A 26544-nucleotide genomic window follows, 5' to 3' on the forward strand; every position below is an offset into this window, starting at 1 on the left:
GGTATAAAAAGGTGCTAATGCTGTTTATGATTCTTGTTAGGATTCTCACTCACTCTCCCCAGCACTCTCCTAGTAGCTGTCAGCAGGCAGAAGGCTGCCTGAATGCAGTCTGTATATCCGACACCCACCACAAGGTGACTGAAAGACGTTCCATCTGTGCCAGACATGAAGATCCAGACTTTCATCTCAACAGAGCCCAAACTTTTCTGCAATGGCTTCAAGAGTGTGATCTGTTGTCATTTGAGACAGCTTATTCTGCATCCCTGTAGGAGGGAAAATTTGCTGTCCACTGTCTTAAGCTGTCCATCTTGAAGAACAAGCCTCTCCTGGGGAACCTCTTTAAATCTGCTACATTATCCATTACAACCAATACGGAGCCTGACCTGTTGCACTGGGGCTTTGGTTAAACATTTTTTTACACACTTAGCTCAGATCCAGGGTTGGTGAAAACACAGGTCAGATTCTTAGGACAGCTATAAAATCCAAAAGCAGCATCCCTATTAGCCAATTCCAAGACTATTATGAATCATTTTATTGAAAGATAATATAGAAAGTTACCCTGCTAACTGAGGAGTTGGCAGGAGGATATAAAATTTTGCAGCCATGCCATGTACCCAAGTCAGAAGTGACTGAAAGCTGGTGTTGCTGATGGCTGTTCATGTAAGAAAGAGGTCTCCTTCTTGATCTCAGCTGACAGGTCCCTGTGTCAAAAAGTTCACCCTCTCATTCATTATTCATTAATGCCTTGTGTAATAAGCAAAGTAACTGAAGATCAAATGGGTGACAGAGGGCTTCCCTGTGAGCCTCTTACTCATGTGAGTGGGCGCTGGCAAGTCATCCTTTTGATTTTAAATAGGCTGACTTGCAAAAATGTATCTTATCAGCACGAATAAGGGGCATGAACTTCTGCCTTCCACCTAGAATTTGTACCTGCAGGTAAAGAGTGAGGCATGCAGGTGACAGTGGGAGAAGCCTACACTGTGGCAGACCCATGAAATAGATAGGGAAAACCTGGCTGCTAGTCTGATCCCCTATCTGTATTTTTCTATCAAATTGTTAAGGTGACTCTAGAAAAGGAAATGCCCAAAGAGCATTTTTCACATTTTCTTATCTTAAATGAAAAAAACATGTTTGTTTGGTTTTAATATTCTCAGCTGATGTAGACTCATACTGACTCAGTTTGCTGACTTGAATACCTGTGCTCTAGGCTGTAGGAGCTGGGGACTTGGGTCCAGAGATTTTTAAGATTTTTTAATTGTCCATTTGGAAAACCGCATTTGTAACCAGGGAACTTCACTTTAGTCTGAGAGTGTTTGCCAGAGAGGTGTTTTACCAGCTCCCTCCCAGGAGTCAGACAGTGCCTTGGTATTAAATTTTGTTACGAATGCTTGTGTGGGGATTCCAGTATGTAGTCAGGTGGCTCATGAAGTGGCACATCCCAAAAATTAAGAAACAGAGATAAGAAATTCAGATCTGGATATTGGTCTTGCAAGTCCTGATCTGTCCTGCGCTCTGTCTATCACTGCACTTTGGACTGCAATAGATTTATTAATGTTATAGATTTTAGCTAGGCCTGGTTCTGCTTTTATCAAAATCAATAGTGTTTTTGCAAACAAGAGTAAAGGGCAATATGGGGCCTTAAAAATTCTAAAATCAAAACAAATATGAATATGAAAGACATTCCTCCTCTTCTCTCTACCCTGTGCCTCTCATTGGCCTGTGCCCACTTTAGAGTAAAAACCTCTTGTCAGAATAGACAAAGGATGGTAATGTCTTTAACCAAGAGAGATTTAATAAGGGGCTTGTTTTCACTTCTGTTCCTATATCCAGCTTCCTTTGACAAGCAACTATCTGTAAACAGTCAGAAGCTTTACCTGGATGCAGTTCTAAAACTGAGTTTACAGCATAAAACTGGAGTAATATAGAGGTGAATCAGGCAAAGAGGTGGAACTTCTTACTCCTTTAAAAGAACCAAACTGCATTTTCAAAACCGGGGCACCCAGCCACGTGCTACAGCCCATGTTTGCACAAGGGTCTTGATACCAGAACCTTTGCCAACAATCATGGTTTGTACTTAGGAAGGTTGCTGAAAACTGGGCTCCAACAACTTAAAGCACCTCCCTACCAAATTCTAATTTTCAGTTGCTGTCCTGCTTTACTTGTTTGCATGCTAAGTACTGGAATAAGCAATCCTGAACTGGCAATGTCTCTTACTGACTTGACTTGTCTTCTGTAGTCCTGCTGGGCTCATAAGTGAGAAAGAGGCATTTGCTGACAAGGGCAGAAGGGATTATGGAACAAAAAATTTGCTGAATATATGAATTTATGGTAGTTTCTGAGCTTTTGCTTGTGTAAATTTAAAGTCCAAGCAGCACACACAGGATTTATGAATCTCAGCCTAATTGGCAGTGAAAATCATCTTCAGCCTTTAAAGCAAAGCACAAACCAGAGGTATTTGCAGTGTAATTTTTTTATAAAAATGTACCAGTTCCCTTACATCTGGTTTAATGGTTTCATTTACTAGCATTAACTACGTTAAATTAAATACCAGTCTGAAGAATAAACTAGAATTCAGTTAGAATGACATGATCTGTTCTTCCTTCTAAATTGTAGTGGCCAAATTTTTAGAAGAGCTCAGTTCACAATAGCTCTTATGCAACAGCCATCAGGGGCTCGGGGTTCTCCCACCCTCCTGGCTGCTGCTTCCTGCCCTCGTGCCAAGGGCTGGGGCAGTGTGACACCTAGCAGGGAACTCAGGATGAGTTTCAGCTGAGCCACACATGTGGTGGGGAGATGAGAGCTGCATGCAGGGCATGGCTGGTGCAGTGTGGGGAGAAGTGGGCTGGTGTATAGGTGAAAATCACTCCCACTTGCCCATGTGGTGCAGCAGTGTGAGGGGAGAGGTTTTGGTGCAGTGGTGTGGGGGGAAGATGCTCACCTGGGCACACAGAGCACTAAGGGAGGAGTGTCCACAAGGCCCAGTGTCCCGTGGCTTGCCTGGCATGACCCGTGTTGTGTGGCCCCTGCTGGTGTGGCCCCCAGGGCATTTGGCCTCCCCTGGAGGCTTAGAAGCTGGGCAACCCTGACACAGGAAATACTATGACCATGATGGCAGAAGGGAAATACCCTGACCAAGGTAATGTAATTAAAATGGCACTGTGTAGTGGAGGGTTGCACCCTTGTCTGCCTGCAGACAGGAGTCCTTATGACAGCCTCATAGTTAGCTTCCCGCTGGCCAGCTTCCAGTGGGAGGATCTCGGCTACAAGCCAACTTTATGGAAATGGGGGACTCCTCCTTAGCTTGCTCCTGCAGTCATACGGCTGAGGGCAAGTGAAACTTGGGGGCATTTGAACCCCAAGCCTCTGGGGTTGGGCCTGCATGTAGGATGCCCGCCATGGGATTTGGAAACATCTGAAGCCCTAGGCAGGGGTGGAGGATGCTTAATAGGGCCGCATATCATTTTTGAATGACTCATGGATTTGGAATTGATTTGGATGATTTGACTTTGGACACAAAAATTTTTCCTTAAAAATAAAAATTTTTAAATACTGCCCCTGCCCCCTCTGCATTTTTCTCTTTTTGTATGGTTCCCCGGTCTCTCAATTATGTGAAATATATAGTGCTCACTGTACACAGACTCCATGTGTCAAACTGAGAAGAGTCCACAGCATAAATGTCAGGGCCTTTCATCATTTTTAAATAAACATGTTAGTGTTGCTTTGGAAAAGGATCAACCCTTCCCAGAAATTTATGAGAGGAATTAGGATTTTTGATTATGTAGGTAAAAGATAAGTACCATTATTTGAACCACTGCAGGTGCAGAAAGTAATTTTCTGCTACCACGCACCATTTTGCATAACTACAAGAGTTGGTACATTCAGTCAAGATTGCAAATTAGTGTGTTTTCAGTGGAAAATGACCATAAGTGTTGGTGAAAGATCTGGAAGGGGAGGGAAAGGGAGGACAGGGCTGACAGCTAAAAAGAAAAGCTAAGAAAACACTGCTATTTTTTCTTATCTTTACCAAAATATATCCAGCAGTCTTTTTTCTTGTACATGTAACTAAACTTTAATTCCACTGCACACCAGAAGGAAGAAAGTGTTGAAACACAAAGTACTTTATATTTATGGGTCTCTATAACAAAATTACAAACGCTTTCAAAGCACATGTGGATCTTAAGTCACAACTAATTTGATAGTCCCATCCAAGTCCAGGTGGGCCATTAACAGTTCATACTTTAAACCATGTAGGGTGTACCTATGTGTGCAATTAATATGACTGAATATACTCTGGCTCAATTTGAGCTGGAGTAAACTAATCTAAACATCTGCAAGATACCACTTGTATCTGACGGAACTACCTGGAAGTGCAGTAAATTAGTCACTGCACTCTAATTGCCACGCATGTGCAGATAGAGACGTTTTACTGTGCAGCAAATTAATCTGCTGCACAGTAAAGCATCTTGTGTAGTAGCGTAATATAGCACAACTAAGACTATAAGGTGGAAAAAGCAGGGAGGTAGAGCTCAAAATTAGTTCTAGTGGCAGAGCTGTATAAAGGATCATGCACAGAATTTGCCCAAATCGTGCCTGCCTTTTGGCAGCACTCTTATTTTAAAATGTTCCAAAGCGCTTCATAAAGGATGTAAAATATCAGCCTTAAACTGCAGTATCTATCTCTACTGTACTGTATGCACATACATAGCAGTCAAATGGATATGCATTTGAGCTTTCTACTTAGCTCCATTAAAGAAAAATATTAAATAACCTAGACAATTTTCTGCTAGGTTAATCCAGTACCCAGCAACATATTATGAATTACTTTTCCAAGTAGTCCAAGTAGTATGGCTTCTTCTACCTGCCCTGGGAGGTGATTCTATAAGTAAGAGGTCCTGTAGTATTCCATTTGGCTCCCTACGTGTTTGTAGGTGTGTATTATATATATAATACAAAAGGAGAATAGGATTGTGGCTCTTTGAACTCCACTTACCTACAGGAATGGTCATTCCATGAATCTTGTCTGCCCAACCTGCATAATACCGCAAGGTTTTTATGACTCCTTGAAGATCTACATAGAAAGCCTGAAGAAAGGGTTTGCCACTGTTCAGCGATTCCATGGTCTGGAGGACAAGAAAGTGAAGAGCGTATGAGCAAAGGAGCACATTTAATTTACATACATTTTTGTATTCACTATTCAAGTGCTCAAATACTGACACTAATGGTCTTCCCTGGTACAGTCACATACCAGAAGCTTCAGCTATTAAAACCTCCTTTTTGATACTACTTTGTATGGGAGTTGTAACACTTAGGGGGAAAAATGTTTAGCATTATCGGGGGGGGGGGAGAAGTTGATATTTCTATTGATCTGAAACAGGCAGAATTTTTCTTGAAAAGTCCCTAAAATCGCTACAACAGTGAAGTGCGTGCATGCGTGCGTGCGTGTGTGTGTGTTTGGACGTAGTAGTCACTGTGTTTGGTCCAGATATATAAATACAAAATTGCTTTAATCAGAGGCCAAGATAAAACTGCCTGTCAAACTAGGTTCTGTTATGTTAATGATAACAGCTGAGCAAGGACTTCTTGTAACCCTATATTAACAATCTGAATCCATAAAGAGAAGAATGGACATATCCCTCTGTATATAATTGATGTGAATATAAAATTTTCTCTATATAGTTGCCAAGACCCCTGCTGAGGGCTGAGATATCTATAGTGTACAGCCAGTTTATTTATTACCATCAAATAAACAAACTCTCCTCTAGGGAAGCTCATAATTTAACAAGCTAAAGACCTTATTTTCAAGTCAATATTCCTACTAATAACAGTATCTTATAAGATATCCTCTTAAGAGTCTCAGATCGCTTAATGAAAAGAATCCAATAAATTTTGTTAGACATTGAGTAGCTTAGCCAATTTTCAATGGTTATCTAATAGAAATTGTTACAAATGGGTAAATGGCATACAACATAGAAGGAGTACTACATAAATATATACAGACCAATATTTAATTCACAGAACAATAAGGGCCTAATACTACACTGACTTACATCCAAAATTAAGTTAGTGGCGTTGCATGCAGTGCAATTCAGCAAAGCATTTGCCTCTAGAAATACAAATCAAATGACAGGCGAGTAAACTTGATTTGCTGTGCACTTCCTTCTCCCTGTGGTGATTTTATAGCATTCACTGGCGGTTAGATGATTTAAGTATTGACAAAGCTGGAATTAAGATGTTCACCGACTTAGTTCAAAGCAGCTGACATGCAGAAAACATCATTAACAATGCTGCAGTGTATATGCTTTACTTATGTGGTAAAAAAGCACAGTTTTAAAAATTTAGATGACTGGTTCTGCACTGCATAGCATTTCCTCTGCCAATTCATTAATTACAGCACAATTTGTGTTAGGCACTTTTCCATTTTATTTTAGAATATGGAGCAAAAATATTAATACACATAAGTGCACATATGTATACATACACATACTCAATCTGAAGCCCATCTGACTTCATGCAAAGACTTGACATTGACACAGATGGGCTTTGGATCAGGCCCTGTCTAGCATATTTGGAAATATTAGCCAATCTGATTTCAGTTTCCACATCTGAGAACTCTGCTCTCAACAGATAACTCTTGATTTTTCCCTTGCTTCACTTACAGCAAGAATTGCCCTGTCTCTTTCAACCAAATCTGCCAGCTTATCCAAGAGATGGCCTCTTTCAGATGCATCCATTCTCCTCCACACTGAGCCTAGAGAGAAAGCAAGGCGTGCTGCCCTCACCGCTTTGTCTGCATCAACCTGTCAAGGAGGAATGAAAAACAGAGCACTGAGATGAACACCAAGAAAGAATTAGTTGGCATCTGAAATTTCCTAACAAACATACAATATATCATAATCACACCATGGTGGGGTAGGGTTAATGAAAGATTAGCAATGGTATTCTGGAGCAGAGCCATAGTAGCTGTTGGTTTTGGCCTGTTGTACATTTTTTTAACATCTTATTAGGACATTTTACCTTGTCAGCTTCCTGGATCTCACAGATCTGCTCTCCTGTGGCTGGGTTATACACAGGGAATATTCTCCCACTTTCAGAATTTTGCCACTCATTATTTATGAAAATCTAAAAAAAAAAAAAGAGGGAAAAAAGGCACTTAAAACCTCTGGATCACTGTGTATGAATGAGGAACTCAGGGTTTCCTCTGAAAAGCTTTAGTGATATGTGGAGGCTTTATTCATCTGAGATTCTCACTGAAGTCCTGGCAAAGGTTTGCAGAGCCTGGTCTCGAAGTACTGTACTTGACTAAAACATTACAGTGTATTCATGAGTTAAAATTAAGGTTCTGATCCAGTTAGTGGTAGTTTTGCTAAAGAAGCTGGATCAAGCCCTAAAAAACTTAGCTGAAACTGAAATTTGATTCAAATGTACACATAACCAAATCAGAGAAAAGCCGTGAAACTGCCAGGGTGACAGCAAGGCTTTGGCTTCATTACCAAAACATTCTTTGTAGTAAATGAACATTTTGCCCCTGAAATTCCCCAGTCTGTATCCAGTCTTAACTATTGGAGCCCCCCACCCCCATCCAAAGTCAGGTGATTATATCTAAAACTTGCTGCACAAAATGAAATGCATCATTTATCTGCATGGAACAATGCAAATGATTGTTATGTCCTGTCAGTGATGATTACATTTTAATTATAATTAACTTCAGTACACCTGATCAGCTGCTATTTTGGCAAAGGTAATGTTATTTTTGCCTGCTGGGAGAAGGAAGTGCACAGCAAATCAAGTTTACTTGCCTGTCATTTATATTGGTAGCCACTTAAATAATCAAATTTCTTCTATATATCTCTGGACAACAAAATGCACATTTTTATTGGGTAAATTGATGTCACCCTAAAAGAAAAGGGTGAATGGTGTCATCAGTGTTCAGTCTCTTTCTCATCCTGAAAATCTTTTTGAGACAAAGAGTGGAAGTTTTCAGAGAAAGCCAGGCACCACATCGGTTCCTAGGAGTCCACAGCTCAATGTTCTCTTATTGTATTCCATGAAATACAACTTAAACTCCTAGGGAGAAGTCCTGGCCTCACTGTAGTCAAGAGGAGCTTTATCACTGACTTCACTGGGGCCAGGAGTTCACTCCTAGACAGGAGCAAAAGAAGGAATGTTCATAGTCCTTTTCTTGCAATGCAGTTTAAGTTGTGTTTATAGGGATAGGGGACTGCTCTCCAGCTAAAGCAAAAAAAGCCCCCTACAAGCCCTGAGATTCTAGTCTTGCAAGACGCTAAGTGACAGGAGTCAAAGGAAGCTGAGGAGCTTTCACATAATATGACATTTAAATATGACATTAGTACTTCACTACACACAGGGATCAAGCCTGGGAAGTGCCAGTTCCCCATCTACTGAATAAGAAGCCCTTTAACACCATGTGTGATCAGCTGCAAATTTACAGGCTAAGGCATTTTCTGTTGTAGACATCACTGCTGTAGTGGGTGATTATAGCCACATGTTCCCTTTACCTTGAGATTTTTTAATGATGGGGTCTATTGGGATGTTGGGAAGTCAGATAGTGGCTCACTGTTATGGAGAAGCACACAGAACTACTCATTCCATATAAAGAGCCAAATATAATTGTAGTATGATATTCCACCCAGGGCCCTCCCACTTCCCAAGGTCACAATGCAATGGCAAAGCAGATAAAGAGGTTGTGGAGCCATGCTGTCCCACCTGAGCTAACCCAGAGCAGTACAGACATGCAGAGGAGAGCCTGCTACTCTAGTGAGGATAGAGGATTTCCAGTTAAGCACCTTGGGTGTGATGTGACACTGCACATAGGCAGGGCACTCTGTACAACCTGGCTCTGAATAGGGCACTCAAAATTTGGCCTTGAGTCACTCTAGAGAATATCCAAACATTTGATTTAATTTAGAAAACTGCATGATTCAAAATATGTGGGACATCCCACTTGGCTAGAATGTGGCCAGTTCCCTAGAGCTGCCCCACTGCTGTCCCACCACTTAAAATGCAAAATTATAGTAAAGTGACTTTGGCACTGAAGTCAGGTTGAAACCATGAGTTTCAACAAGTTTTCACTTGAAAACAGTCAATTTTGCACACAAACTCCACAGCCCCTGATATTCTTTATGAGAACTGCCCTGTTCTCACTGGAGAAATTCATGCATTTGGTGAAAATTGGCTTTTTTTTTTTTTAGTTCATACACACACAACATGAATTCGGGACAAATATTTCATGCCCTTCTACTTTCCTTACAGATCAGTTATCAGTAACTGCTGTGCTTTCTGGGACATAACTTGTACTTCTATTTTAAACAAAATTAACATTGTGAACTTGTATAAGCAAATGCCACGAGATAAGTCATTGCCTTCAATTACTGGCCACTGCACTACAAGAGACCGTGCTCTGGATTCTTTGGTCCCAGACTACAGGGAAAGGATCACTGTCACAATGACAGGCCATCGTAACTCTGCTGTGGATATTTCACCCACAGATTAAAAGTAAAGGAAGATGGCTTGACGTGAATTACCTGACAGAGGCCATGCCCAGATGATGGAGCTGTACAGATTTTTGCAGAAAAACCTTCTGTGAGAACGCCATTGTCGTACTTATCACAGCATGCCTTGGGCTTTGAATTTTGGTGAAACTCACATGGTAACGTATTCATGTGTAAGTCTAGACTTTACTGTACAAAGAACAGTAATATACGACTGCAGATCTGCTGCTGAATTAGCTTCTATTAGAAAAAGGCTAAGTCTAATGATCAAATGATTCAGAGCCAGGAACTCCTCAGTTCTTACAGTGACTCTTACACTCTCTGTCTCTTTGGCCTTGGGCAAGTCATTTTGCTTCTTGCCTCCTTTTCCCTATCTGCAAAGTGTGGCTAGCAACACTAAGCTGCCTCTAGGATAGTAAGGAGTAAACTTATAATGTTTGTAACTCTGTGCAAAAGCCTCAGCTTTGTCTCTTATCACTGAATCACTGAACAGTGAGAAATAAAAATCACAAGCATATTTATGCTTTTCATCTGCATGGAACTGCAGAAGTCAGCAAACAAGCAGATAGAAGAAAAGGTAAAAAAGTATGCAAACAATGTCTTAAGAAGAAAGGAAAGGTGAAAGAGTTGTTTTAATGAAAACGGAGACTAGAAAATATATTACAATTTATAGAAAACTCAGTCAGAAGACAGAGAGGAGGCACTGAAACTCAGAAATAAATAAAGGCCCTGCAAAAGAAAGGAAAGGAGAATGCAAAGGCAGTGTTGTGGGCCTGATAATTTTTAAAGCAGAGGCTGCATACCCTTTTCAGCATGTAAATATTAATTGTGCACAGAAAGGGCCAGTGCAGTAGGAGGATTTGTGCGTGCAGAGGAGATAACTAGATCTCAGGCTTCTGGGTTGCTTGGATTGGGCCCTGAGAGGTAATGTTCTGCTTTAGAAAAGTCCTATTATGAAAATGTCAGAGACTTTACCCACATGTTTTGTATCCACAGGAGCATTTGGCAGAGAATGGGCTGAGCCCCAACTAAAGCCCTCACCTACCTGCCCTTTGACCCAGCAGGGTATCTTTCCTCAAACCAAGAACCAAGCTATCTCCTTTTCCCCGGTAAGTAGGCTCACGGGGCAGACCAAGCCATATGAATAAAGGGCTCCTTTCCCTACTCCCAATGGCAGCTCTGAGGACCATGCAGCAACATAGTAGAAGGGTGAGACACTTTCACTTTTTTGTCAACACTAGCAACATACTCCAACTTGGCTTCTGGACATCCCTTCCTCCCTGCTAATGACTGCTTACGGCAACCATCTCCAATGCTCTCCCTCACCTTCCCCTTGCCTCCAGGCTGAATCTCTATATAAGGCTCCTCTTTGTCCACTTGAATATCCCTTCTCTCTTCCTCCCATTTCTCATTCCAGTGCTCCTGACTAACTCAACTCATCACCTGCACTTGGGCCTAACATGCTATTTACCAACCATTCTTTGGTTTGGGTGCTACATTCACCCTGGGTCTGCTTGTCCATATGGACTGTGAGCTTTTCAGACCAAAGTCATTATTATTATTATTATCATTATCATCCATTGCAAGTAATGCTATGAACTAGAGTCATCTAGCATATTATTGTCACTTCTTAAAGTATATTTTAAAATATACTGGTGAAAGAAAAAAGAACAAGGAACTCACTGGCAGCCTTTCCATTGACTTCAGTGGACTTTATATATGGGGAGGGTATGTGTATGTGTGTTGAGATGGAGGGGGGTCTTCTGTAGCAGATGGCCAGGGAAAGACTTGAGATGGCCACAGACTTGAGCATTCATGTGTTTTTTTTCAGTCTTGAAAGAATAAAATATTTTGAATTATTAAAAGAAACAAGCAAACTAGGAGGCTGGACAGGATGGGAGTGAACAGTAATCTGCTATTCCCATAGGCAACTGTTTTGGTTTTGTGAAGAGAATGGATCAAGAGATCCAAAAATGACTTACTGTGCAGTCATTTAGTACTTGCATAAACAAGCGTAAGTATAAATAAGTACTTATGTAAACTCGGATTACTGCGCAGTAGCATCAAAGAACAGCTTTTTTGTGACTGACTGTGCAGTAGCCCAAGACTACTGCGCAGTAGCATCATGTTGCAGGTGCTGCCATGTGACGCTACTGTACAGTAGTCTCAGGCTGCTGCGAAGTTAGCATTTTGTGTAGATGCAGCCAACTTCTGGGACCAAGAGCTATCATCAAGTCTGCCCGTATATAGGATGTGTATACATTGTTAGCATGTTAGCTACGTGCATACAGCTTAGGGATTGGAGGTAGCAAACTGGAAATCACAGGAGAGCATTTGGTGCATGATCACTGCTAATGTACGGTGTAATATTTTATGGAACACTCCATTTATGCCTATGATATTTAAAAAACAGCAAAAGCAAAAATTTTAGCTAGAACTTGGGAAAAATCTATTTGGCACAATGTGGAGGTAGAAGGCAAAAGAAATTGCTACTGTTAATGGTTAATGTTAGTTTCTTCCTGTTCCACTTTCTATAAACATGGTAATGCCTATACAAGCTCATTACTGTAAACTGAGCACATTTAAATTGGCAGTTAAATCAGAGTATTTACTCTAGTGCACATATAAAGTACCTCGTCCAATGTTTTGGAACAGTTTCAAGTCTTGAAATCCAGCAGCTGGCGGCTTTACAAGCAAAACCTTACACTTAAATAACTCACTTTTGAAAGTTTTAGGTGTTCTGTGTCAGGTAGTACCATTCAGCAGACATTCATACCACCAAGGCTCAGATTCTTTTGCAATAAATTTGCATTCACTGGGGCTTTTATAACTCTTCCAGCACTACTGACTCCAATGGCTGTTGATTAAATGTATATATCCTGTACATTTAATCTGACTTTCATTATGGCCACTTCGTAAAAATGCCATAGAATGGACAAGCGATGACACATTGCAAGAACAAGGAATCCCTGCAAAGCCTCAGATTGGGTTTTTTTCCTTCCTTATTTATAGTGACCATTGTAGTGGCTCACTCTAAATCAGGAAAAATATTTGACAGCAAAGGTTCCTATCTATGGATTATATATAACCCATCCTAAACACCAGATGAAAAAAGGGATAACCCTAGGAAAAAAAGGGCTTGCTTCCATGTAAATCATGCTACAAATTGGACAACACCCAGTGAGTTCATTGTTCAGCCTCAATTGTGAAGGCTATTCACATTTACTATTCCCCTGGAATCAATGTTAATTAAGGCTGACTGAGGCCATAAATCAGCCTTTGGTTTTTACAACTTAATTCAGCATTAAGCATATATATTTAAATAAAAGGTAACTGATTAACCACTTGAGTTTTCTAGGAGTTGCTGAGGTAATTTGTTTTTCTTTGAGCCCTAGTGTTACCTTTTGTGGTTTGCAGCCGGGAAAAGAAAAAGTATACAGTCATGTATTTGCTATGTGGTATTGTGAGCAGTTAAGTAATCTGGCCCATTGGGTGCTGTCAATGAAACTGCCAAATTAGGGGAAGAATACTTGAGAATTTTGGAAGTAACACTGTGCGTGTTGGAGTTTGCCACCTACCCTCATATAAATGGAAAACACAAGTAATATCAGACCAGAAAGAGAAAATGCAAGTTCTCCTTTTTACTGTGGTCCCTGTCAAACAGACCACCAGTGTACCCAGTACAATTAGCTGACAGATGCTATATTTGGATATCAAATATATTTGGATATCAAGTTGCACAAAGATACGTGAGGAAGCCTAGCTCACTAACAACATAAAATACAACCTTTGCAAGAAAAGGGCACTAGTATCAACATGGCATGGGGGTTTCACTCCTTATAAAGACTAGTTCCAGGCCCAGTGCTGACCCTGTCGTGTAACGGGTTCTTTGCTGTTCAGAAGGCCTTCATTCACTCAGTATATCAACAAGATCTTTTTGTTTCTTGGGTCTGACCAGATGAAAGCTACTGTTCATGGCACTTTTCTAAAAGAGCAGGGACAGCCATTGGCGATCTCTTTCATATACAAATTTTAAAAGACTTTGTAATACAGAATTCTTGTCTAGGGATTAGGGAATCATTTAATTAATATTTAATCATGTACAAGGCAGGATAGATATGTGTCTTATAGGTGAACTAAATAAGGTATCAAATTTAGGCGTGGTTAGCCTAATTTCATCATTTTAAATGAGTATTAAGGGTGTGTACGTGTAGATGTGTGCCCATAATGTGCATTAAATTAGGCTAATGCACATTAACGCATCTCATGTAGACACGCCCATAGATTACAAGCCTTCATGAACTCAAATTCACTTCATCAGATGCACCTGAATTCATGAAAGCTTGCACTCTATATACATTTATTTAGAGTCTTTAAAGTGCATCTCTATCCTGCCTTCTGCTTGGCTTCAGACTAAGGTGGCTAACTACCTCTCTACTCATGTACAGTTACTATTGGCTTCTTTGGGAGCTGTGTAGGTGTAACAAGGAAAGAATTTGACTCATTGCATATGGCTCTTTAAAGCACCTTGGGATACCTAAAGAATGAAAGTTGTCATACCATGGTAAATACAATATAAAATAAACAAAAGACTTAGCATGTTCCCTTTTTATATCCCAGAGTGGCTGAAGACTTACTGATTCAGTCCAGTACTTTATTTTGGAGGGAAATGCTACATTACATAATATATGAAGCCTGACTTGGAAAGACACTGAACCCTAAATTCAATAGGATACATGGATGTAAATCAGTACTGAAAATTAGGGTACCAGTAAATATTTTAGCCTAAAGCAATCTATGTTTCACAAATAAATGACAGTGTCCCAGCTAAGTACCATTCTGTCTACTTGAGTTTTGCTAATTATTAGCAATGTAATGTTCACCTCAAATCTTATATGTAATTCATGTCTAAAACATGATTGCTAAGTGTGGCATTTGGATGAAAAGCTATGTTTACAAAACTGAGCTGAACAACGGGTGGATTTTCTACCCTACAATGGAATACTAACAAAATCTAGAGCAGACAGAAAATCTTCTAAACACTCCTTGTTTTTATAAATGTTTACCACTGAGAAAGTATTAAGTGATTGTAAATATATATTTTCTTAAATGCAGCACAAACCCAATAATTTCTGTGCTGTTCTTAATGGAAAGAGATTTGTTTTTGTTGAATTACAAATTTCTTCTGATGTTTACCCAGGGGCTAACCCTGGATTTGGAAAAACAGAACTGATTTTTTAAATCATGAGGGAATCATGCATGTTCATTGACTCTCATTTTTACTGTATTCTTTATAAATATGCAGGGGGAAAATCATTTGAGTTGTTTTAATTCAGAAGTGCAATCAACACAGGTGGCAACAATGTAACTTTTCATTTCCTTTCTTGAAAATGTTTTCAAATGATGTGCTAGTGAACTGGTGATTTACATTCCTTATTCAATATTGCTTAGTGATTATGTCATCAGACATTTTCTGCAGGCTCCCCAGGTGCACAAGTAAGAACTTCGGCCAGTGGACAGACAGTGGCCTAGCGTTCAGCTCCTTGGAGATGGAATTATTTTCCCATGGATTTAATAAACATTGTTTTTGTACTTTTGCAGCTCCATAAATGCTTTTGGTACAGGAAGAGGATTTTAGCATCCAAATAATAATGGCTTCCCACAGGAGAAATGGTTCTGGATGAATGAAGCAATGAATGGGAATTTTCTAACTCAGTTGATTTAGTAGCCGCTTATAGTTTCATTCCATCAAAGTGATCCCTTTTTCATATGTGGCGTTCTCCTTAGAGAGCCTTCAACACCAAGCCTGCGAGATGGGGGAGGGGGCATCAGATGCCAAAGTATTTTATGAACAAGTCACAGCTGTTTGGCCCCCAGCATCTTCTCAGAGATGGAGGAATTAAGAAATACATAACAGCACTTTTTTGGAGGAGCGGGGAAGACAATTTTAAAAGCATGCAAAAAATCCAGCAGCATCATTTCCCTGGGTAAATATTTCATAACATCACAGATACTGGGCACCTGTGCCTCAGTCTGTTCAGGAAATTTCATATCCTTTCCCATCTCAGCAACTTCATTTCCTCTCCTTTGGAAACATTTCAAGAGTCCTAATGATTAGTACAATTGTAAGGGAATGAAATGGAAGGGATTGCCAAGCAGAGGTGCAGCTTGTTTATTTTCTCAAGCTTTGTTTTCCATCACTTTTATGACTGCCTTGATACAACAAACCTCTCACATTTTAGACAGTCATGAGGCATTTCTGTGATGGATTGGGAATCAAAAGTTAGCTGAAGAATATAGGAGCAACTTCTTTTTATGCACAGTTATTATAGAGGCAAAACAAGTTTAAGACTATTGGCAGGTAACTTGACGATTCATCAGCAATGGCATTTCAAAAAGTAAGGGACTATACAGATGAATGACAAGAGTGCAGGTTTCTGTATTAATCACTGTCTAGAGTGTATTATAATGTACAAATGATTTATTACAATGTGTTATACCTATTCAAGCAAATTTCCCCAAAGTCTCACATGGTGGAGTTCTGTTATAAAGCCAATGTCCTGTGTCCTGACATGGTCCAAGGTTTAGGCTGTATAAATGGCCAGCCCACTTTTCAACCTGTATAGTTAGATGGGTGGAAGAACCACAGATGGAGTCAGAATATGCAGATTAATTTTGCAAACTGCAAACAGCTATTTTTTTTTACTACAGCTACACAGAGGGAACAATATCACTTCTTCTGAAGCTGTCCAGATTTTGTTCTTATAATGTGTCTTTCAAGTGAGGACTATTTGTAAGCTTTTAGTTAGTGACAATGAACTGTGCACCAGACAGTCTCTGGCAAGAAAAATCTTACTAGAAAAGGCTTGCAAATGAAGCTGCTATTCATTTATTAGAAGACCAATCTCCCTCTCATTGGAGTCAACAGGAAAACAATATTGCCTTCAGAGGAAGCAGAATCAGTCTTCAAATGATGAAAAGGTAGCTATGCAAGGAGCCTATGGAGGGATGTTTGTATTGGGAGACTGAGTTGTTTTATTGGAATCCTTAACCAGCCACAGAGGCTGAAAGTCCTGCACAGAAACAGCACATGTTGATTTTTATTTTTCTTCTTTGGCTGTTTCTCTGTTGACTTAATTTCAGCTCTTCCTGACCTCCCAAATAAGAAGAGATTTTAAAAGGAAGAGGAGCCTTTTCTCCCCAGATGGAATTTTTCCAGCTCTAATTCAGAGAAACATCCATGAACAAGTTATCATGGTCTTTAAACAGACACTCCAGAGAATGGTAGATTTTATAAACTCAAATTATAGGTTTTATTAAAAAAATCATTACATGCTAAAGTGCACTGAGAGGGAATATGAAACACTGACAAACACATTAATGCATAAAAATTAGAAAGGGAAATGTATTACAGTGCATGTTAACTGGGCAGCCTATTATTAGTGCTGAATGAAAGACAAAAAGACTTTGTATAAAAAGTAACATAGATTTGTCAAATTCTTTTCATTTTAATAACCAGAGGTGTTTTTATAATAGAATAATATCTTAATTAAATATACTGGGAAAAGTTTATCCTACTGGTCTCTATTCATGTCACTAGAGTTACACCAGAAATGGATTTGGCTCACTAGTTTTAACAATGTCCCTATAACTATATTTTAGAAAAAAGAAGAATCCAATTTCCTGTTGCCAAAAACACTGTTTTTCCTAAACCCTTTTACTCTGGTTCAGGGCTCTGAGTTTGCTTTAATTAAAAGAAAGTATGATATTAAACTATTGGGACAGACAGGTTCCCTCTCTATAGTGCCCCAAACTATTGACAGGTGTCTTGCTCTGCAGTGTTCACTTAGCCAATAACTCCCACATAAAGCTTGCCACCACTGAAGTCAAAAATGGCAAAACTGTCATGGACTTTGTTCAGGTCAGGATCTCACCCAATAAAGCAACCAAGGTAAGCATCAACTGGGAGGATCCACTGGCTGGCAAGATAAAAATAGCACTAGGCTCTGGAGATTAATAAATTTAAGTCTTCAGTTGTTCTATCTGAAGTGGTATCTTCATCTTTTGGAAGTGCTTTGTATCATAGTGTTGATAAAAACAGCCTTTAAGTTCAGCTGGGTGACCAACAGGGGCTTCTTCTGGCATATGGAGCCTGGGGGCAGGGGCAGGTAGTGAAAAAAAAAAATTAAAAAATGGTTTGGTCTGAATTTGGTGGTAAGCTTTTTTGACATAATTAAATTCAGTGTATAATGTCAGCTTATTAGGAAATAAGAAAAGAGTTTAAACAGAATAATTAAAAGGACAATCAGAAATCCTTAGGTGTATTTTCTTGTAGGTGAAAATTCACTATTTCATAGTTGAGAGAGAAAGCTAAGAGAGAGGGTAAATTGATAGCCACATTTTGAAAAGAGCAGTCCAAGAAGCTTTGTGGATCACTAAAGATGATTTTTCAATAAGTCTTGGACCATTAGGAATTTCCAGAGGGCTTGAAGAAAGCTGATGATGTGCAAATATTTTTAAAAGGGCAAGTGGGGTGACCTAGGTAATTATTGGTCTGTCAGCCAGGCTTTTATCCTGGGAAAAACAATGGAATTGCTGTCATAGTATTCAATCAAGGAATTAAAAAAATGTAACAAAATTCATGCCAGTCAATGTGGGCTTATGGAAAATAGATCTTATGAAAGTAACAGTATATTTTTAAATGCACATTATTTTGATGTACAAAAAACTAGAACTTGTGGTTCCAAAATGATACCTTTTATTAGACCAACTGGAAAATGGCAAGAAAATTGTCCTTTTCTGCAACCTTTCGGGATCAAAGTCCCTTTGTCAGGCTCTGGGAAAAGTGTAGATGGTATAAGATGGTAAATAGTCCCCATAGGTAGGAAATAAACTTAATTTTTGCACAGATGGAGCTGATGGACATTTGACTTGGTACCATACCACTGCCTATAAGTTCACCACGGGGGCACAGAAGGGAATTGGTGAGGTTTTTTTCACCAAGGCGCCCCCAGGGGTTACGAGAAATAATGGCCACATGCTAGCAGAGAGCAGATTTAGACTGGACATTAGGAAGAACTTCTTCACAGTTCGAGTGGCCAAGGTCTGGAACAGGCTCCCAAGGGAGGTAGTGCTCTCCCCTACCCTGGGGGTCTTCAAGAGGAGGTTAGATAAGCATCTAGCTGGAGTCGTCTGAACCCAGCACTCTTTCCTGCCTATGCAGGGGGTCGGACTCGATGATCTATTGAGGTCCCTTCCGACCCTAACATCTATGAATCTATGAATCTATGAAACAGGGCACCAGGACCTGCTCCAAGGAAGCCTGGCCCTGGCCTTCCTGCCACTGAGGAATGGCAGTGGCAGCGGCAGTAGCATCAGCAGCCCAGGCAGGTAAGACTTCCCTTTTTCTCATCCTTGCTACAACCCCCACCCCTTTTCCCCCCTTGTCTACTGTGGCCAGCATACCTTTGTCCCCTACCCCCCACCCTAGGTGCTCAATGAGCTCACTGTGCTATTGAGCTTGTGTGCCTTGGGAGTAAGAGTCTAACATTTCTGGATGTAATCCTCAAGCAGCATGGGCCTGATCCCAAGCCCACTGGAGATCTTCCATTGATTTCATGAAGTTTGGGTCAACACTCATGTATTTGAATAAGAAAATACATTAGTGTCTTGAGTATAGAGATCCTGTTCTCCTTTATATCCTAGCAAATCAGGAGTCATTCCATAAAGTGTCAATAGACTTGACTGATGTGAGTGAGATCAGCTTTGCTCCCTGAGCCTACACACAGTTAACATGGACCTGATGAATGGTACCGTAGGAAATGTCTGTGGCTTGACAAGAAGCACTGTGGGAAATCCAACTCCTTTGAGCAGTGGGGGGAAATTCTGAGGGAGCTTGACAACCTCCTGTCAATCTGCTGTGCAAGTGGAATGTAAAATGATTTTTTTTTCCTCTGTGGAACAAAATCCTCACACCAAATGTTTGATCTACCTATCTTCCTGTCTTAATTAGTTTTTTGTCTTTCTGTTCTTTTGCAAATGGCAGCACATCAGACAGAGGGAGACCTGTCACATTTATTTTCTAAGCCACAGGGGGGCATCCATTTGAAAAAGCACCCATCTTATCCAAGTGTTTTTGTTTGTATGATTTCGAATTAAGAGGTTTGGGTAATTAGTTGAGGAGATTAAGTCAGTCCTAACAACGCAGTTGCCTGCTTGCTTTGCTTGTTTTCTTCACAAGTATTTCCTGCAGAAAACCCAGTCTGCCAAAAAGTGATTATACCCTTTTCTATTTTAGTTTCTTACTGTGCCACATGCTGATGTAGCATCCGTGATTTTAATTCAGTCATATTAAAGGGATTATTTTGTTTTGATTTTTCCAGAAAATTACTCCGAGAGAGAAAAATTCAGAATGCATTGTTTGTCTTACTGTTCTTATAACAGATAAAAAACATTGTACTCATTTTGGCTCTGTTATTACAACCTATAAACACCATTTTACTCGCAGCACAAAGTAATTGGCTTTTCTCAAAGTAATTTGCACCTTTACATTTAACAAAGATTTTTTTTGCTGATGACAGCACTATACAGGGATAATTAGACTTCCCTCTCCAGTCCAGGTAATATTTCATGTTATCCTAACAAATGGAACTTTTGGTCATCCTTTCAATAGTGGGGCTCACTTTTAATTTCTGATTAAAAAAACTTCACTGCCTTAGTCTGCTCTATATCAGAAAAATGTTCTTCTGGAAACCAGGATGCCTGAAGCATCTATTATGTACTGATTTGCCATAATATAAATGATAATAAAGAACCTCCACTCTTGAACAAGGAATTGCAAAATATCATATTTACAGAGCATAACCCAGATAAGTTGATCATATTTGCTATGACATAAAGTGAAATCATGAAAGATTTCTGGAAATCCATTACATCTGGAATAAAGAAGAAGGGGAGTATTTGTTTAGAAAATCAGTTACTGAGCTGTCACTGGGCTTTAATGAAGCTGTGGCAACTACGAATTTGATCCTGGAAACTTTTTTACAAGTGTTTCCAAGTAAGACTGTGGGAGTGAGGGGGTTGAACAAGCAAGTCTAATATTAAACAGTGTATTTTCCTGAATGTTGCATGGGTTCTTAGTAACGTGCTATCATTATACATCTCAGCTGTCATTTGGTAATTATTTTGTAATAATATGAAACAGCATTTTGCATTATTTCCACATGGGAGACAGATTTCCTACTTAAAAGAAGATAGCAATATGAATCTTCAAAATTGTTTTGAGGTAATTCTCTATTCGCTATCTTGTTTGTTACTAAAGAACAAGTTTTCACTTGCATACTGGGCCACATTTTAGCTATTCTGCACAAATATTCACTCTTGCTAAGATGCTGAACATCACAGACAACACAGGAAAATGTCATGGAAGAGTTCAACTTGACTTGAAAGTCCCACGTGAAAAAAATCACTTTATAATCACATATGAGAAATCACTGGAATGTCAACTTCATTTGCAGTGGCCCCATATGGCCTGATCGCCCTCCCTGGCACGATAAATCACTGGCAGGATCCTTACCTTAGTACGTTTGATCTCAACTCAGCAAGACTTGGTTTTGATGTGAAGAACTCCAGATCTGTTAGGTCAGAGACAAATAGCAGAGCCACTGACCTGCAAAGTGCTAAGTCTATATTAGACCCAAGTGAGCAGTCATAAGCTTCTGCAAAGTTCACCCCCACTAGAATTCTACTAACACGCTCAATGTTTTCAATTTTTTTTGTTAGAATATATTTTTTTTTAAGTAAATGGCGCCAATGACATCTTCTATCATTTAATTTTCTATTGTCAGGATCTACAATAAACTAAAAAGCCAGACAGTCAAGAATCATTATGTTATATTACCTTAAATTAATTGTTCTAATTGTCAGCACATCAGGGCTGTATAAAAATCAAGCCAAAAAAAATGAACTTAATCTAATTTTAGTGGGACACACCAAATTTTAAAAGTTTGTTTATATCTAGTTCCCATACTAGCCCTTTTTCATCCAAAAACACAACACTGAACAATCATAGTATTCACTAATATATCTATTAAGGGTGTATGGGTGATTATTAGACCTGATAAATCGCTTAGAAGTGAAGACTGGTGCAGCCCTCAAATTTAGATCTACATCTGAACTTTTCTAAAGACCTAGAGATGCTCAGTTCATGGGCTTTGGTTCAGAGCTACTCCTTATTATTGGTTAAATGGTCACTTATTTCTAGGATAGTAAACATTAGCATGTCTGAAAACTGGATATTCATAATGGATCGAAGAAAAAGAACAGCTTTGCATCATCAGCTTTAAGTTACATCAGAATGGATGCATCTATACATGCGCTTCAATGTGCAGTAGCCTATTTTACCATGCATTAAAACATCGTGTAAAAAGCCATGCAAATACACAGTAAAAAAAGGTTACTGCACATTGTCACTTAAAAAGCATGTGCTTTTGCTACTGCGCGTTAGGGCTGCCTAAGGGGTATTTATTTAGCACCTCATATTGGAGGTACTAAATTTAATGTGCATTAGGAAAAGCACATTAATGCATGTGTAGACATGTCCATTAAGTACAACTTACACGATAGAGATTACCACTTATGACATCCTCCGTAAAAAGCCTTTAAAACAAATTGTTCGTTTCCTTCTTGTGAAATAACAATCCTCAGAAGTGTAATTTAGAGACTTTCATTAATTCTCTTCAGGAAGATACTGAGGAAGAGATCATCTCCTCTTATTCAAAATTATCATGAAATCTCTCTGGCCAGAAACATAAGTGAATAGGGGCTTCTTTTTCTAATGCAGGCTCTTTTTGAATGTTGGTTTATTTTACATATATCCTCTCTCTTGAAGCAATTAAAAATGTTGCTAGCATATCTTGCCTCAGAGTGCAATTTTGTCTTCTCCACTTGTTTCTGTTAATTAGTTATTGACTACAAATACAAAACTAGAACAGTCTATTCTATTTAATTTCTATTATTCATAAAAACTGATTGGGAAAGACTGGGTTTTAATTGTCAAAGGTATCCTGCTGTGTTTGGATACCTGACAAATTTACACCCCAAACTATGCTGAACTGCTAATACTAAAATTGGATGTGAGTTCTTGCAAAAGTTGGTTACAGTGCTAAGCAAATAAAACACTTTTGCATATAATAAAATAATGCCAATATTTAGTATTTTTCTTTTATATAATTGTGCACTATTCCTTATTGAACTGCTACATGAAAAATAAGATATTTTATTTACCTCTAAATAAAAGCAGACCAATAATTCTGAGTGTGTAAATTAAAAACATAACCCTTGCCTTTTGCAAAATGCAGTATTAAAAACATATACTTAGGCAAAAATAAAGCTCCACAGACTACAGATTTTCCTAAGTGACCAAAGTAGGTTATAAGCCTTGTCAATAAAAAGCTTTTCCTACATACAACTGTCCAAGTATCTAATCCTGAGAATTTTCTCCCGTGATTTTAAAATCCATGATTCTTTTCCTCTTTCTCACCAACTCCCCTTCTTCTCTGCTGGAACCCCTTGTAATGATACCAGAATGTGGGCAAAGCTCATTAGTCTCCCTGCTGTTTACAAGACAGGATTTATGCTCAATGTAGTGAACACAATGACACATGATCACTAAATAGCTAGAACCACCATCAAGGCTTTAATCTGAGAAATGTTTCACCCAGACAGTGCAAATACTTATCAGCATGTAAAGGCACGAAGAGCCATATTAATTACAGCTAACACATGTAGCCCAATACCTAACCTTCTTTAAAGAGTATACTAATAAATACCCATTTGTGAAGGTTAATTTAATGCAACCCTGGGCTGTTATCTGGTATAGGATATGTCGCCAATTCAATCCATTAAGTAATAATGAAATGCTCAAGGGACCTAGCTGAAGTCAAATGTTGTTATTCCAGGTTCACTGCTTTTAGTCTCCCTAAAGACCATTTAGGCAAACAGCTGGAAGAGCTGACTACAAAGGTTCTCAGTCTCAGAGAACCACTTTGTGAAAACAGGTAGAGGCTTCTGACCAGGAAATAAGTCATCAAGGACTTGTCCTAGAATGTGCATACATGTGTGTGTGAAGGGAGGAGGGAGACATGGGGAGAGGAAGTAACTACATGAGTAGTTTCAAAATGAGTAGAGTAAAAAAAGAAGCAAGACAATCTATTATGGCTTTATCTAAAATATATTGAAGGCCAGATAGAGCTCTATTAATTTAAAATGGCTGAGGTTCTACCAATACCTTCATACTACCTCAACCAACTAATAGGATGAGGGAAGATGCTGAACTATGCTGCGCCAGTTGCTGAATGCCTTCCACCTGTGGCCTTGGAGGTTCTTTTAATCTGAAATATTTTCCTTCTCTCTTTCTCTGTTGAAGGTCTCGATCAAGGTCTTCAGAAGGCTTCTGTGATCAAGGACCAACAATCTGATTGTCTTCTCCACATCTTATCAACAGAAAGAACTCTGACACTAACAGAAAAACAATGAGGAGGGCAATACTGCAGAGTGTGGCTTCATGTAATCTCATTATTTAGATCCCCCAGCAAAGGAAGAGTTTTCAGAGCCAGATATCACCAATGAATGACAACAGCAGCAACCCAAAGGTGGACTCAGTATTGTATGCAACATAAAGAAGTAGTAAGGAGCAAAAAGCAGATGTGAGCCTTTTTGTATATGCGTATATGTGTGTGTGTGTGTGGATAATTCATACACATACATATGTATATAATTAGCTTACACATATCTATATATACACATAATGACTTTGCAGTTCTGCCACATGCCCACATCTCAATACATGTAATGGGAATGGTGTGTATATAGAGACTTCATCTTTTAAAAATTATTTTAAGATTTGTTCATGTGGTGTTTATATCAAATCTCAATGTAGCTTTAATGATGCTTTGGGCTGTTGCTGCAATTTCTTCTCTTTGGCTAAATATAGACAGTCAAAAATCCCAAGGCTGAATCTATTCAATCTTTGCAGGTTAGTCTAAGCTGTATAGATCGAACCTATTAGCAAGTGAACAAACATTCACTTTTGATTCCAGAAATGCCTGCAGTGGCCCAAGGCAGAAGCTGGGGGGGGGGGGGGGGGGTGAGCATTACAGCCTGCCTCCCTGCTTGGCTGGAGCAGACAGCTTGAATCTGGAGGGGATCTGGGACAGAAATTCAATAAACAGATTTAACCTAAATCAGTTGAGTCTGATACTACATTCATTCAGGTTTATCTTAAACTAGTTTCACCATTTTGAAAGTGGTTTACATGCACTGAACTTCTATTATGTTACAGATTTGAACTGGTTTCTGATCACTTATACCGGATTTGTGTGTAATTTCTGTCCCTAGCCTTTATGGCTGCTATAAAACTACTGACTAAATTGTGCCCTTACTATAGCATACACAGTCACTGCTATCAGAAAATGTTTGGGGCTAACTCTGCACTCACTGGGCACTTTCATATGAGTGAGGATATTTGTTTCCCTGGAGACAAGTAGCAGCAGCACACCTTGTACTGCTGCTACTTGTCCTTGGGGAACACCTATGCATGCTTTGGCATGCGGCAGGTTACCCCAGGTGGGGTAGGGGAGGTTGGGGCCAGCAACTGTGCAGGCCCCAGCAGCCTTCCCTGGGGTCGTTCCAGAACTGCGGCCGTGGCGGGAAGTGGGGCTGACAGCCGGAGTGTAGCTCCAGCCAACCGGGCTCTGGTCTTGGGTGGCATGTGCTGCCACCACATGCACTGTACCACTTTTTTTTGGCATAGGTTTTCTTGACCCTGGGATTTTCTGGGGTCAACCCCCACCCATGCTGCAAGGTAACAGCATACCGTCATGTGGTGTGTGGTGCTGCAGATGGGTCTGTGGCACCATGTACTGCACATCCATGCTTGTCTGGATGCAGCCACTGATGTCAAAGAACCTTATTCTGCAAAATTCTACCTGTTTGTTATGTTTGCCCAATGTTGTGCAGAGATGACATGTTAATTGTAGTTGTTAAAGAACTATTATGTTCAGCAGAACTACTTTATTTTTAGTATGTTGTTACCAAAAATAACTCTTGGCATTTTATAATATTTAGAGCATTGATGTATACTACCACTAGATCCTTATGTCTGAGTTCAGCCTCCCTGGTATAAGAGCACTGCAAACTAAACAACCTTTGCCCCCATGGGGAGAAGATTCACTCCAGGAAAGGGCAGGCAGTCAAGCCAGTGAGGGCAGCTTTAAACCTTTACACCTCAGTGGGGTTTTATCAGAATGTATCAGCTTTAAAATTACAAACCAGAAAACACTAGGTATTGTACTTCTAAAACAGTTAGTGATGGTTTTGATTATATGGTTAACCAAAGCTCTAAGATTAAAGACACATGTCTATATTAATATGTTTAATTACTGTAAATCAGGCTGTTTCAAAGCCCTTAAAACTGGCTTTAACTGATTATTTGCCTTTCCCTTACATGGTCAAGCCACTCTACCAGTAGTGCCTGTCCCTGAATGGTGTGCAGTGAACTTAATCATTCTAGTTTTGGGGGGAGAGGGGAAATACAGCTTTCTCTACTCCACCTTTTTAACTTTTCCTAATTTTTTTTTTGCAGTGCCTTTGTCACCCATGTCTTGCTTTTCCTCCAACATTTTTGAGCACAGCCCAATTCCAAAAGGGCATTGTTCCCTTATTCTCAACCTGAAAAATGAGGTACAACTCTTAACAGTTCTCCTGTCTTATCATGGCCCCTTTGATACTTGTGTAACTCTGCAGCAATGAAGGGAACTTACTGATTGTCTTCTTAAATAATATCTTTTCTCTGTACAAAGACATAGCAAGCACATGCTATTACATAGTAGGGCTGTGCAAAGCTTTGGGTGCTGATTCAATTCAGAGGAGATTCGGCCCAATTCGGTGGCCAAATCTCTGAATCCGAATTGAATCAGGAGTCCAATTAAAAGGTCCAAATTGATTTGAAGCTCTCCAACTTGATTTGGAAAAGATT

General features: G+C 39.5%; 1 protein-coding gene and 1 long non-coding RNA gene across 3 annotated transcripts in view; one reads left to right on the plus strand and one right to left on the minus strand.

The window, feature by feature from the left end:
* LOC109280695 (uncharacterized) overlaps positions 1-11311 on the plus strand; it is a 72378-nt gene extending 61067 nt beyond the window's left edge. The window contains exons 2-3 of the long non-coding RNA XR_002087111.2: positions 9507-9682; positions 10506-11311. This is a non-coding gene — a long non-coding RNA (uncharacterized LOC109280695). The remainder of the gene's footprint in view (positions 1-9506; positions 9683-10505) is intronic.
* The window catches only part of ALDH1A2 (aldehyde dehydrogenase 1 family member A2), a 78353-nt gene that overhangs the window by 35425 nt on the left and 16384 nt on the right, over positions 1-26544 (minus strand). For both annotated transcript variants that reach the window (XM_006263988.4, XM_019477800.2), the window contains exons 2-4: positions 7015-7119; positions 6657-6797; positions 4991-5120 (exon numbers count right to left, since the gene is read on the minus strand). In XM_006263988.4, the coding sequence (XP_006264050.1) occupies positions 4991-5120; positions 6657-6797; positions 7015-7119 (376 nt within the window). The remainder of the gene's footprint in view (positions 1-4990; positions 5121-6656; positions 6798-7014; positions 7120-26544) is intronic.

This window comes from Alligator mississippiensis, chromosome 11 (assembly GCF_030867095.1).
Source record: "Alligator mississippiensis isolate rAllMis1 chromosome 11, rAllMis1, whole genome shotgun sequence".
NCBI classification, from domain to species: Eukaryota; Metazoa; Chordata; order Crocodylia; family Alligatoridae; genus Alligator; species Alligator mississippiensis.